This window comes from Garra rufa, chromosome 1, assembly GCF_049309525.1.
Source record: "Garra rufa chromosome 1, GarRuf1.0, whole genome shotgun sequence".
NCBI lineage: Eukaryota > Metazoa > Chordata > Actinopteri > Cypriniformes > Cyprinidae > Garra > Garra rufa.
Window position 1 is genome coordinate 7,121,253 of NC_133361.1, and position 15,487 is coordinate 7,136,739.

General features: G+C 36.5%; 3 protein-coding genes across 3 annotated transcripts in view; all 3 read left to right on the forward strand.

Moving 5' to 3' along the window:
* Positions 1-15,487, forward strand: part of LOC141337675 (uncharacterized) — a 96,222-nt gene that overhangs the window by 58,534 nt on the left and 22,201 nt on the right. The gene's annotated exons all lie outside the window — the stretch shown is intronic.
* On the forward strand, positions 378-5,922 carry LOC141341673 (uncharacterized). Its single transcript, XM_073846423.1, has 7 exons — positions 378-402; positions 520-840; positions 1,847-1,972; positions 3,926-4,117; positions 4,209-4,508; positions 4,642-4,752; positions 5,053-5,922. Exons 1-7 carry the CDS (start codon positions 378-380, stop codon positions 5,151-5,153), a joined length of 1,176 nt encoding a protein of 391 aa, XP_073702524.1. The 3' UTR covers positions 5,154-5,922.
* Positions 8,891-15,487, forward strand: part of LOC141341689 (uncharacterized) — an 11,456-nt gene continuing 4,859 nt past the window's right edge. Inside the window, exons 1-4 of the mRNA XM_073846424.1 lie at positions 8,891-9,224; positions 12,444-12,776; positions 12,895-13,215; positions 15,439-15,474. Coding sequence (XP_073702525.1) covers positions 9,179-9,224; positions 12,444-12,776; positions 12,895-13,215; positions 15,439-15,474 — 736 coding nt within the window. The 5' untranslated portion in view covers positions 8,891-9,178. The remainder of the gene's footprint in view (positions 9,225-12,443; positions 12,777-12,894; positions 13,216-15,438; positions 15,475-15,487) is intronic.

Sequence of the window (15,487 nt, forward strand, 5' to 3'; positions counted from 1 at the left end):
ATGTTGGATCTGCTCACTGACATCAGCCTTATGGAGGATGCATCTTTGAGGAACTGTTCCTGTTCACAGGTGTGTTCGGTGAGGAAGCTGAAGGAAAGAAAGTGTCCGTTTTGGAAGGAGATTCTGTTACTTTTCACACTAGTGTTACTGAAACAAGCAATATTGATCTGATGATGTGGATGTATGGATCTAAGGGGTCTATTATTGCTAAACTCAATGGAAAAAGTCAGCAGATTTCACTTTATGATGTTGACGATGAGCGATTCAGAGGCAGACTGCAGCTGGACAATCAGACGGGATCTCTGAGCATCAGTGACATCAGGACCAAACACTCTGGAGATTTTCAGCTAAAGATCATCAGGAACGAGACCTCGTACATGTCCTTCAGTCTGGCTGTCCATGGTGAGTTTTCAGTTCAGAGCTCTTAGTTTTAGTTATATATCCTCAAACTAAGATGGACTCTTCATAAAATGTGATAAATCAGTGATAATTAAAAAATGTTTCCTGTTTGCTCTCCAGATGTGTTTTTTGCTGGTATAACAAACTCGAAAGAGGGAGAATCTGTCACTTTGGAGACCGGTGTCAATGAACTCCAGAAAGATGATGTGATGCTGTGGATGTTCGGACCTTTGAGTCCAGACATTTTCATGGCTGAAATCAACAGACCTCTCCAAAAGATCTCATATAGTGATGATGAGAGATTGAGAGATAGACTACAGCTAAATGATCGGACTGGATCTCTGACCATCATGGACAGCAGATCCACAGATACAGGAGTTTATCAACTACAGATCACCAACAGTAAAGGGACCTCCTACAAGAGATACAGTGTTTTTGTCAGTGAGTACATTTGCATTTTAAAGGTGCCATAGAATGCATTGATACAATATTTTTAATTGGTTTCTGACATCTACATAGAAGGTATATGGCATAGGAAAAGACAAAAATTCTCCAGAAACGGTTTTACAGGTCCATTTACAATCCTAGGATTTGTCCCTAGAAATGAAATGCTCTGTTATCGCCTTATTTGGAATGTTTGTGGATATTAATGAGGAGCTCTGCTCTGATTGGCTGTTTCACAGAGCGGCTCATCTCAATAGCTAGCACATAGAAAATATATTTTTAATTACGGAGCTCTAGCCGCTTTTAATATGTGTTTTGTTGAATCTGCCGTTTTGAATCCGCAACATTTTACTCTCACTATTGTGATCGCATGTGCTCTGTGTAAAGTTATACTGCAGCAGCACAAGTACTTACCACATAAGTTCAGGTGCTTGTGAGTGATGCTCAAGATCTGTAAATCATTCGCCATCGTCAGCGCAGTCATCTCTCTGTTTATGTGGTCAGTGAAATCCTATGTACTGCAATGTAACAGGCTACCGCTAACATTAAGCTAACCGTGTCCCTTTAGTGGCTCGCCTTATTTTACTGATGTGCTGACGTTAATGATGATTGGGCGATGCAAATGTTGGGGCCGTAACTATTAACGATCGGGACTAATGCGTAATAGTCTGTCTTCTGTTGGAATTGAACTATTTTTCGGTGGTCTTTTGCAAACATCAGAATTATATAAGAAGGAGGAAATGGTGGTGTTTGAGACTCCATGTACTGAACTCTTATTATTTAACTATGCCAAGGTAAATACAGTTTTCCTTTCTATGACACCTTTAAGAGACTTTTTTTTTTATTCTATGGTAATGTTATTGTAGAAAATGCAAAGAGATTTTAATGTTTATGATTTGTATTCATGCTTCTTTTTGTGGGAAATGACTTGAAACTGTTGTCAGGATTTGTAAAACAATGTAAAACTAGACTCACATGGATGACTGTCTCTGTCTCTCTCTAGCTGTTCCTGAACCAGGTCTATCTCCGGGAGCTGTAGCAGTGATCTGTATTTGTATGCTGCTTGTTGCTGCTGCAGCTGCATTTGCCGGTGTGTCTTACTATCGCCGGAAGTCCTTAAGGCTAAGGAGTAAGTCTATCACAAAATTAAGCCTCCTATACTTAAATGACTTAAAAGGAAATAATTTAGGGTAACACTTTATTAGGGACCAGTTCTCTATTAACTAGTTATTATCAAATTTGCACATTGGTTGTTATTAGTACATATTGATGCCTTATTTTAGACTGTATTTTAGATCTCTTAATCCTACCCTATACCTAAACATAACAACTACCTAACTAACTAATTAAAAATCAGGAGTTTGAGGCAAAAGTTGTAGTTATTTGTAACGCTTCAATCAATATAATATAATTTTGAATATGTCATGCATTAATTATTAAAGGAACCGAAATACAGCTTTCTCATTTGCATCTCACTTCCTGCGACACAACAAAAGACAATAGAACAAAGAACCTTTTCACTTCGCACTGCATCCAGTATGTGTTTGATGCTCTACTAAGCTATCCTGACATGTTACTAAATTTGCCAATAGGGAGCTCTAAAATGCTAATTGGTATTCTATTTAGAATTTATTATATGAACCTGACAGATCAGTTTACACAACAAAGTTCTCAGTCAAGTGTGTTTTTGCCCATTCATTTGCATGAAAACACAGCATTATTTTGCAGACGGGTTTCAAAGTGCAAGTTTTTGAAAATGCCACCGTTATTGTTTCTGTATAAACCCCCAAAATGACACGAGACCATGACACGAGAAAAGAAAGCGCAAACGAACAGCGCACCAATAACTGGCCTGGCATACGCAATACGGCATTTATGGCAGTTTTCATGGATATGTGTAAAGGTGAATCGCTTTGAAAATAGTTTAATGTATTCGTGAAACTTTTTAAAAATGCAAGGGAAAAACTTTTGTAAACTTAGCCTAAGAAAAATGGTTCTAGTCGTGACTGATACCAAGCAGCCAAAAAACATTGGTCCCTTACTCCATAAACAGTTTGGGGGTATGATTTCAGGACTGGCTGGTGAGGATTTGCTGTAAGACAACAGCATTTCGTACTTGAATGCTGCTTTTAAATGCTGTAGTGTGAAAATAAACATGGCAGATTGTGCGTGGCTCATCAGGGCGGGGTCTCTGCTAATACGCCAGTGTTCAGTGTCAGTCGTGGGCGGGGCTTGTAAAATGTGACCTCACATTTTACACAGTCTGCAAATGACTAGTTCTGAGACACTGCTTATGATTTATGGGGATTTTAAAATGAGCAGGGGTTTTTATCAATATAGGGTGGTTATGTGCACACTGCTAATGCACATTTATGTTCAAACAATATGTAAAGCTGTATTTTGCATAATAGGTGCCCTTTAAATTCTGGTTATGGTTCTCTGTTTCTTTAAAAACAACTTTTGATATGTTAATGCACGATGCATTATCAAAGATTTTTCAGAAGCTGCATTACATATTATAAATCAATTTAGCAGTCTCTTTTTTTCACGTCAACTTCACTTTTCTTGCTGCATCTGCTCTGGAAACGTGACTTCAATTTTAGTCAGTTATCCCTGTTTAACTAATCAAATTATCAAATTACTTTGGAGAGACAACTGCATGCAAAATCCAGAAAACAACAACAAAAAAAAATTGTTACATTGGTCGCTTCTCCCAAACACAAATGTCATCATTCTTTTAACATCAGCCTCTTTAAAATAGATTTAAAATGTCAAATGTGCTGCTGTTTCCACATTTATTTATATTTTTATTTTAAATGGTTGCAGTACACTTTTACAAAATGATTGCTGTGATTCGTTAACACAAATTAAAATTCAACATCAGCATAAGTGCTTGACTTAAACTAAAGTTAACAGAACTTATCTTTTTAAGTTATCTCAACATATTTTAAGTTGTTCTAACTACAGCTATTGTCCAAATGAAGTTTAAGCAAGTAAACTTAAATTTGTGTCTGTTTACTGACCGTTATGTATTTAATTTAAGATTTTTTAAATTATTTTTATTTCCGTGTGATGTGAACAGATGAAATGAAAACAAACAAAGTGACAGAGAGAGATCCTATCCCTCTACACACTGGTATAGCCGAACCACAGCGATATGATCAAATACTCTGGAGGTTTGGTCCTCAAGAGTCCCTCATCTCTCAGATTCCTTTAAGGAACCATGAGACCTCACCTGAAGATGATGAAAGATTCACCATTGATCTTCTCTACGGTGAGCAGATCTGTTGATGTAAATGACATTATTAATGACTCCAGCCTTGTTCTCATCTTTACTTTTCTTCTTGTTTTGGCTGCTCATGCAGTGGACTCACTACAATTCTCCGAAGGAGAAGACATCACTCTACACACTGGCGTTGAACTACAGAAGGATGATCAGATTCTCTGGAGCTTTGGATCTGAAGACAACATTATAGCTAAAAGAGATGGAAACACCAGTCAGGTCTTAATTGATGGCAATAATGGGAGATTCAGAGACAGACTGCAGATGGATGATCAGACTGGATCTCTCACCATCACGAACACCAAAAGCACAGATGCTGGTGTTTATCACCTACAAATCATCAGCAGAAATAAAGTCTCATTTAAGAAGTTTACAGTGTGCTGTGAGTATAGCTTGAATATATTAATGAAATGATCATATTTGTGTTAATATTCAGCATTCAGTGAACTGAGATGTTCACCGGCACACTCATATTTTTCTATATTTGCTGTTGCATGTGGTGCCATGACATGAAGTGGACACAGTGAAAGTCAAAGCGGTAGACTCCGTCAGTCTGAACACTGATGTTACTGAACCAGAGAATGGAGATAACGACACCGGCACTGCTGAAATCGACCAAGTCAGCAGTAAGTCCTCAAAAGACATTTCAATTTAGTCCTCAACAGTAAATAATAGTTGAATTTGAACAGTTGAACAAAAAATCTTCTGTAGCCTCTGAATGGCTGTACTAAAAAAAAAAAAAAAAAATTATATATATATATATATATATATATATATATATATATATTTAGGCAGAATAAGAAGAATGCCAGAAATCCCTGATTTTTACTCTTTATATCAGTGTGTTACAGACTAACTGTGTAGTCCTATCATCAGCAGTCATCACTGTCTTTTCTTCACCTGTGGTTTGTTCTGTTTTCTTACAGGCAACAGCGAGACAAACAGAGAAGATGCTGTGGAATCCTCTCAGAGTGAAAACTTTGAGGAGATGCCATTGATTCGGACATACAGTGGCACTAGTGTTTGACAGTTTAATCTTATTTTATTTTTTGCTTTTATGAACCCCCTAACTTTCACCCCACAATATCAAACATTATGCTGGTTCATGGGTGTTTACTGACATGACTGAAAATCACGGCGTCAGTACTGTGGGACTGGATGTAATTGTTAAACAGCCATTTGAATGGTGATATAGCAATGCGTCATCACTGTTTAGCAAAAAAAGATCATTTTTACAGATAGTATTACTAATTCTAATTGGACTGTATTACCTTAGGTGTGGGTGTAGTAGTGTAGACATCAGCATGGTGCTTATGCTCCTACAAACTAACAACAGATCACTAGGAGTGATAAAATAATCAGAATTCTCTGATTAGATTTGAGGATGCTGATTGGCTCAATTTGATGCCATATCTTGAACATGTTCATAGCTGTTGGCTGAACTGATGTATCCTTCGGTGGGCGATTCTCTCTCTCTCTCGCCCTAGAACTGAACTTGAGACCTGTGGACAGGCCAAAGGGGAGATGGAGAGAAAGGATATATTGTGCACAGGATTTTGTATTATACCATATTATGTGAACATCAATTGACATAATTGCATATGTTGTGTATTTTGTGAGTGCATGTTTACAGCTCTCAGTTTAATGGCTCCCTCTATTGTGACAGCCATCACTGTGTTTAATCTTGAGCTCAGAGCACATTTCTGTTTTTAGATGGAAACAGTGTGTCAGGTACTGTAACCCTCCACTCAAGGTGGTGAGCTAGGGTTTCATTTTTTTCATTTCTATTTGATTGTCTAACACAGGGGTGCCCACACTTTTTTGGCTTGTGAGCTACTTATAAAATGACGAAGTCAAAATGATCTACCTACTATAAAAAAACATATATTTATTTATGAATATATTGTGAATTCTTTATATGTTGGTGTAGCTTGCTTAACTACATGAATCCATTTTGCACAATACAACTACATACAAGCACATTTTTTTGTAATTACTTTACTCTGATGACTTGCACTGAATGGAATCAGCCACTTGGCGCCGCTGTATGCACGTTCATGCGCGGTGATTCGTGTCATAAAAGGACAGATGTCAGACTGGCTGCCTTGTACGTCAATCAAGTGACAAAATTAATAGTGAGGACGGATGATTGGCTGACTACATTGGCTGATCGTCTACTTTATTTGACGTCTAATTAATGCCGTGCGATCTACCCACACCACCTTTGCGATCGACCGGTAGATCGCGATCGACGTATTGGGCACCCCTGGTCTAACATATCTACCTACAACAACAAAATACAAACCAGAGGTTTGTAAAAACTGAATTTAAAATAATGTTACAGCACCTTGATCCAATCTTGAATAATATTTACAAATTGATATCAAGTTGCCCGCTGAGTTTGCACAGCATATTATAGGCATTGCAACCCAATGTCATGACAGTTCATACATATTTTATTAAATGCCAAATTCATAGGGAATTGTACCAATGACCACCCCAACACACTGGACTAAAATACAGTAACAATACGGTTTAATCCTCAAAACAAATTTTGTAGTGTTCAATTTCTAACGTTTTTACCACAAATTTGACTAAGAAACATATTTCTTTAAAGTGAATTTTGCATAAAATGTTGCTATTTTTATTAAGCCAAGTTATATATGAACATTACTAAATTAGCCAATTAATATAAAAAAAAACATAAATGCCCAAATACTACACAACTATAATGTAAACATATTATTAAAACGTGTTATCATGTGACACAAAACAATCTCGGATCTCTGGAACTCCAGACGCTATTTCAAACTTTTAGACTAGACTTTCTAGACTAGGCCAATATGAAGGTTGTTCACAAACTTTCACCTCATTTAGTCTTTTTTTATTTGTATGATCATCATTCATTACATCTTATTACCTCTGTCTTTGTCCCGTTTTTGTTGTTCTTCTCTTTTTTTCTTCCCTTGGGAACCAGAGGGCTTCGGTCTTCTAGACATAGTGGTAATATATTAGTGACCATCACAATCAACGAAGAGTGTTTTAAAACAAAAACTCAGATTCCAAGTGTATCTGGATTAATGTAGACATAGCCTCACTGACAAGCTACGATTTAATCACAAAAGAAATTGTTCACGATAATGACAGCTGTTTGCGTAGCTTCTTGGTGAAGCTTCTCTGTGTAGTAAATGGTGCTACACCTGAAAGCATGTGAAAAGACCTCATTTAATAAACAAGTTTTTACTACAAACTCACTTCATAACTTCAGTCAAATGTTATGAAATTGTGAAATTATTCCTTCTGTGAGATGGTGTGGCTTTTTACACATAAAGCAGCGATAAAGGCATTGCATTATAAATATACGTTATTATAATAAAAAGTATAACAAAAAGAACTCAGATAAACCATATATTGTCATTGTTGTGTATTTATTAGTAGCATTGAATCAATGAAAGCAGGTAAATCTTCTGTTTTTTTTGTTTTTTTTTAGCTGCAGCCAGCTTCCTGTGTTTCTTCTTCGGGTGTATTTGGATTTTCTACGCAGGAGCTCTCTCTGACCTTCGGATAAAGATTTACTGCTGACCACAGAACTGTGCTTCAATGAAAGATACGCATGACAATCACAGCTTCTGCCTAATCGTGATTTCATTTCAATTTATCGTGCTGACCTACCATATTTAAAATGTAAGAATCACTTCAAAGAGGCATAACACACAGTTTCCCCTTAAAGGTCCACTGAAGTGCCTTGAAACACGCAGCGTTATTCTATGTGGTGATGTACTTTTACCTGAAACAAAAACATATCGCCCAGCCCCGCCCACTAATTTTGAATAGCCAATAGCGTTCCATTTATATATGCTCCGGTAAATCAGTAAAGCCGCATTTGTAAGCTTATGACAGCCACAGACTAATAAATCACCCACAGATTCAATAGGAAAATCTTGCTAAAACGAAATAGTGATCATAATCATGCTGAGGCTGTGTAGTTTAATACATGCCGAACGCACATATGATCTGCTCCGTGTATTGCGTCTCTGTGTAGGGGGCGGGACACTACGGACTCTAGAGAGCATTTGATTGGACAGAACGTGTGATTAGAAACTGAAGTGCACGGTGATATCATCCAAATCCTTGATTCATATTGGCGGAAGTGACGAGACTGTAAGTTTTGAATGCTCATATCTCGTAAACGCAAATTTTGTCATTGCTTTGAAGCACATTAGCTTCAACTTTAATTTTGATTTCAGGGGAACTTTAAGATTAACATGTGATTTCATGAGTACCTATAGAGCAGTACCTTAAGATCTAAAAAAAAAATATTAAGTTTTATTATAATTATAAAAGAAAGATAGGCTACAGCTTCACGATTCTCTCCATAAACGGTCTGGAGGTGCACCGTGGGCAGATCTAAATATAGACGAGAACTTGTGCGCCAATTGGCAACAAAACACAGAAATTTTATAGATGGGGTATTGAAGATTATTGATATATATTGAAGATTATTCCTTTAGTAATGAAGTTCAGTTTTAGGTGTAGACAACCATCAAGCCATTGTTTTACTATTAAGAGAAAGATTCTTTGTTTTACACAATTTGTATACAAGTATACAGGTTAGGTGTAATACATCAAAGACAAATGCACAAATAAATAGAAATACAAAAACGGCAATGTATTACTTACACCTTGTAATGCCTGCCTGTTTTCGCAACTGGCGCCATCATATGACGTCACGCGCGTGCACGCTAGGGGAGTCGGAATCTGGCAGGGAGTCGGAATTCGGCACAACACCGGCATTCAAACGGACGAATAAGGATTATTTGTAGTGCAACTTTATCAATTGAAATTATTTGTTTCAGTCTTTTTGTGTGAAACTTCCCCAAAACCGAAAGTGCACGGCTCTGCGCACGACTGGGCTGAACGCGAAAAAAACATTACACAATAATGCTGTTCTAATGGGTGTGAACACAACTCTATTGTTCAGCAACAAAACAGATTCCTCCACAGTCACTGTGAGATCATGTTAAAGCAGATTTCAGGGAACTCTACTGCGAAATGAAGAACACTGTTTTACTCTCGGTGTTCCTGGTATTTTTGGACGGTGAGTGGCACTTTTATCTTAAACGATTTCTCAAGCTTCCCGTTCTGTGAATCTGACACATTAATGAACGCTCACAGACTTTAAATTGGTGTCACATTCTCACATCCAGACTTGTTTTCAACAGCTTTAAGACTTTGGCTGCAAAGTGTCCACTCAATTTGCATTTTGGGTCAGTCTGTGCACTGATTACACAATGTACACTTCAAGATGGAGTTAGTGCAGAAAAAAAAAAGTTACATATGTTAAAATAAATGTACTCTAAGTTGCACATAAGGACTGTAACGTTGTTTTTGAGAAATACATTCAGAAACTATTAAATGTCGGCTTATTCAGAACACTTTAACTGTATGTATTTCAATGTATTTAACTTGTGCACAGCAAAACATGCACAGTCTATAACACATGCATGGACAGAAATGTGTCTCACAAAGATAGACATGTCATGTAAAAAACTTAACATTGTCAAGTTCATCTGTAGCTGTAGTGTATTGACTAAAATTAAAGTGAGAATTTACAGATATGTGTTAATGGTATTTGGCCAATCTTAAAAGAATGAAAGATGTCATTTGAAAATTGAGGAGTGTGTACAACGTTTTCCAACATTTACCATATTTGACAAATCAGTTCATATATATATATATATATATATATATGTGTGTGTGTGTGCGTGTGCGTGTATGTATTAATACATTTTAATGAAAGTGAACAACCTAGATTTAAGCAAAGGTAAAAATTGAGAAGCTACAAGCTTGAATGTGTCTTATTGGTTAGGTTAAAACCTGCCTCATTAAAAAGGGAACCAAACTTCTGTGTCTTTACAACTACAATAAGCTAAGAAATTAAGTTAAGACAGTGTATACAAATTTGTAAACATTGTATACACATCCCTTCAAAAAATATTGGAACCATGAGGCCATTTTTTTTTTTTTTTTTTTTTTTTTTGCTGTAGACTGAAAACATTTGGGTTTGACATCAAAAGATAGATCTGAGACAAGAGATCAAGATTGCAGCTTTTATTTACATCTGGATCTGATACACAACCGCAAAGCTAGCACCTTTTGTTTGAACCCACCCATTGCTCATGTGACCAAAAGTATTGGAACATATAAAGTGACTGACAGGTGTGTTTTGTTCCCTTTGTGTGTCCTAATTCATTGAATATTCAAACCATAAATAGCACTGAATGTATGCGCTCAGTTTCAGATGTGGGTTTTGCCTGTGCATACTGCATTTATAGTTAGATGTGTTACCAACATGAAAAACAAGTGATTGTGAAGCTCAGAGAAGATGGAAAACCAATCAGAGCCATTGCACAATCATTGGCCATAGCTAGTAAAACCATTGGGAATGTCCTTAGGAAAAACAAAACCACTGGTGTACAATCTACTGTTCGCAAAAAAAAAAAAAAAAAAAAAAAAAAAAACTTAATGAACAAAAGTACAGAGGAAGAAGAGGAGGCAAAGGCATTAGCAAGAAGAATAGGGAGGCAAGGCTGGAATTTGCCAAATAATACAAAGACAAATGATGAGACAAAGTTTAACTGTAAGTGATGGCTCTATGCACAAACCTTTACTAAGTAATAGAGAGAAGTCTTAAGTTAAGAGTAAGGGCGGGGTTGACCTCATTGCTATGGATGATGTCAGCATACCAACTAGCTATGCACACTGTGATTGGCTGATAGGGAAAGGGGTTTCTGTCAGAGATTTATTTTTATTTCATAACAAATATTGAAGAGCACGATATTATTTTGCCAAATTCAAATAAAGGTTTTAAAATACAAAAATGTTTGTTTAAAAATAAAGCTTTTAAAATGCAGGCTACGTGTCACTCATTAAACAACTAAATGTTCTGCTAATTGTCAGCCCCTTAAATGTGTGCTTCTCATAACCCTAACACCGTATTCACATTACAGCCCTTAATCCCGTGTTTGTGGACAAATGTGGGCACAGAGGTCTCAGGTGTGATAAAAAAAAAAATTGTGTTCAATAAATGTTACATCACTATCTTCGATAAAATAAAATCTATCAATTTATGGTGTTTTTTATTTTATTTTGGGGGTATTTTTGAATTTATTTACCTCTAAAAGTACCATATTTTTATGTAAATTATGCTTATTTTATGTTATATTTAATTATCTTAATTTAAAAAATCATTCCAGTAAGTTCAGAGAGTTAAAACCAAAAGATGAAGTGACTTTGGTGGCATCTGGTGTCTTATGTTGGTATAAAATTAACAAAAAACAATAATATCAATAGCCACTAGATGGCTGCAGTACTGAATTGCTGCATATAGGTTGAACTCTATGAACCACTGTTATGATGAATTTGACCTATTCAAAAAAAAAAAAAAAAAAAAAAAAGGTCAGACATTGGCTCATTCAATTCTTTATTTTTGTATGTGTGAGTGAGTTTTTATTTGAAAAGAAAAAAAAAAATCCAGCTCTGTTATAGGCTGATTGAATGCATTGTTTCTGTGTGTGTGTGTGTGTGTGTGTGTGTGAGTTGTTGCCATGTTGAGAAGGTTGTACACTGGTGTGACTTTAATGCATGCAGACCTTGAGCCAAAAACTCCAATGACTATATGGACACCCCCTTCTTTAGAACAGAAAAAGGCACTTCCCAAACTGTGGCAACAAAGATGAAAACATGATTTGTGTATTTAAAATTGTATTTCCAAAACTGTTGCAACAGTTTTGGAAGTGTCTAAAATAGCTGTACCCTTATGTACAAGTCATTGGTGTTTGGCGATGAGTTTTTGGCTAAAGGTCTGCATTTCAAGTCATTGCATTTAATAATTTCTTTTTGAACCTTGCCTTGTACACCGAGCCATTGTCATGTTGGAACAGAAAGAGGAAAAGGATAAAAAGTAATTTTGAATACAGGACATATTCAAATTCTCCTTGCAAGATTAGCCTTTAGTTTTCATCCTGTCAAGCTAAAAAAAAGGTAATTAACTGTGTTCCTTTTCAGGAAGGAGATTTATTTATTATTTATTTTTATCAGGGACTGTGCATGCTGGATGGTTATAGAAATGTTTGACATTTTTAGGGCTTCCTCTAGTCTTAACAGTCTCCACGTACAAAGACTTCGCAAATGTCTTTAAGTATGTACTTGACCTGTACTAATTTGCATAGCTGCACTTAAATAATAAATATTGGATCTGCTGTATGGAATCAGCCTTATGGAGGATGCATCTTTGAGGAACTGTTCCTGTTCACAGGTGTGTTCAGTCAGGCAGCTGAAGGAAATAAAGTGTCCGGTTTGGAAGGAGATTCTGTTACTTTTCACACTAGTGTTACTGAAACAAGCAATATTGATCTGATGATGTGGATGTATGGATCTCAGGGGTCTATTATTGCTAAACTCAATGGAAAAAGTCAGCAGATTTCACTTTATGATGTTGACGATGGGAGATTCGGAGACAGACTGCAGCTGGACAATCAGACTGGATCTCTGAGCATCAGTGACATCAGGACCAAACACTCTGGAGATTATCAGCTGAAGATCATCAGCTACAAGACCTTGTACATGACATTCAATCTGATCGTCCATGGTGAGTTATCAGTTTCAAAGCTCTTAGTTTTAGTTCTATATCCTCATACTAAGATGGACTCCCATTAACTGTGATCAAGCAGTCAAATCTCAATAATGGTTTCTGTTTTGCTCTCCAGATGTGTTTTTTGCTGGTTTAACAAACTCGAAAGAGGGGGAAACTGTCACTCTACAGACTGGTGTCAGTGAACTTCAGAAATATGATGTGATTTTGTGGATGTTTGGACCTTTGAGTCCAGACACTTTCATGGCTGAAATCAACATCCCACTCCAAAAGATCTCATATAGTGATGATGAGAGATTGAGAGATAGACTACAGCTAAATGAACAGACTGGATCTCTGACCATCATGGACAGCAGATCCACAGATACAGGAGTTTATCAACTACAGTTTACCAACAGTAAAGAGACTTCATACAAGAGATACAATGTTTTTGTCAGTGAGTACATTTACATTTTAATAAACATTTTATAAACCTTTTTACTATTTTTTTTTTCATTTTCTAATGTTATTATTGAACATGTGAAGAGATTTTAATGTTTATGATGTTTGTATTCATGATTTGTTTTTTTCAATGTTAAACTGGACTAACACAAATGTCTCTCTCTAGCTGTTCCTGAACCAGATCTACCTTTAGTTGCTGTAGTACTGATCTGTATTGCGCTGCTTGCTGCAGCTGTAGCTGCAGTTGCAACTGTTATCACTGTGTGTTACAAGAACTCAATACCAAAGTGTAAGTATCACACAATAAAGTCTGCTATACTTTATCTGCTTGAGTGATTAAAAGGAAATGATTGCATGATTAACTACTTGGTTATAAGCATGCATATTACTAGCATATTGGCTGCTTGTCAGTACTTATAATGCACAAGTTCATGGTTTATTCTGCATTACCATCTTTCACATCCCTTAATCTATCCCATACCCAAACGTAACAACTATCTTAATAACTACACTACACAAGTGTTCACCAGATTCAACTTAAAAACCTAAGTTCGGCAGCTGCCTTAACATTTTAAGTTAAATCAGCTTAAATCAAGTCATTTTAACTTATTACAATAAAAATGAGTTGATTTTACGTGTGAGTTGAAATGACCTGAGCTGATTTGACTTAACATTTTAAGGCAGCTGCTAAACGTAAGTTTTTTTTAGTGGTGAAAACGTTTTACAGTGTATTAATACGCAGCAAATCAGGAGTTTGTGGCAAAAGTCTGTAATGGTTCAAACGGTTTGCTACAGACACAGTCTGAGTAGAGGCCACTTAAATACGAAGACTAAATTTGCCTGAACCCCCTCATACGATGTATAAGGTTTAACTGTAGACCTTAGTAAACCAGTTTAACTGTGGTATGGTGTTGTTCTTACTTTACGAATACAAGCAGTCTTGCACAATTCCTGGATAGTGAATGACTCAAAATCTGGCCCTTGGTCACTGTGTAGCTTTGTAGGAAACTATAATGCACTAAAATTTGAGCGCATCTTGAAACACATCTAAAGGCCTTTCCACACTTGAGTGTGAAAAAGCAAAATGAATATCGCATGCGATGATGCACTGGAAAAAAACAACACATAGACCGCGAACATTCATGCACCGATAAAGCAATTCCAGTCCAATGATTCTTTTCAGTTTTGCAAAGTGAAAATATGGCTGTCCAGTAAGATTTGAGCATTACATCACGTGCCCGGAGCAGCTGCTGTTGCATGTTTCGAAAACCAGTGTAAACAAACACAGAAAAAGAGTATCCTGAGAAAGAAGAGGATGCACTCTTGTTATCATTGCATCTGAGAACAGATGGTTATTCTCACATTTTCTTAATATAATTTATATTAATTCTCCAGTGAATTACGTGATCTGGAGGAGAATACTGTCCGTTTTCTTTTACTTGCGCGAGTGTTATATGAGTCAGAGCACGTCCATTCTCTAGAACTTCCTTATAAAAAAAAACCCAAATTGTTCTACACTTTAAATATGAAAACAAACAGACATATGATTATGTTACATTGTATCAAAATCAACTGCGGATCACAATCAGTAGTTATTACAAGCACTCAATGGATGATGCTGAATCCATATACAAGATACATATGTGAGGAAAAATGCATTGTTGGTTGACGCCACCTAGCGTACAGGTGTAAATTAGCAGAAGCCGAGCATTCGGTTCGTGCTCTGTGTGAAAGCACCATTCGTTAGCAATTTGCCTCGTGTTTTCATGATGTGCTCAGTGTGTAAAGGCCTTAAGGACTCAAGAAAGGTTACAAAAGAGGGTAGGTACACCTATTGTCTCTCACAAATGGCTTTGACCACCCCTGGAAACATAACCAGATAACCTGAACATAACCTCACCCAGATAGTTTAAAGTGAACTGCCTTAAGCATTTCGTGTTCCTTTTGGGATGCCAAATCATTCCTGAGCTCACCATTTGGACGTTGAGGCAATCGTCTGCATTGTGACTGTAAGCACCTACTCAATACTGGATTTTTTTAAACTAAAAGTGGACTCACTAAACTTATTGGTAACCTCCCACTTCAGTGCTAAAAATCTACAGCTTATTAGCTGGATACTTGTACTCTTTGAGTGAAATACACACAACAGAAAAAAAAAATATTTGAACACCAATTTGAAACATTCCAAACTTTTTAACTCTTTTTCTTTTCTTTACAGGTTTCATGTGTAACATGTGCTCACAAGCCTCAACAGGCAAGTGTATTTA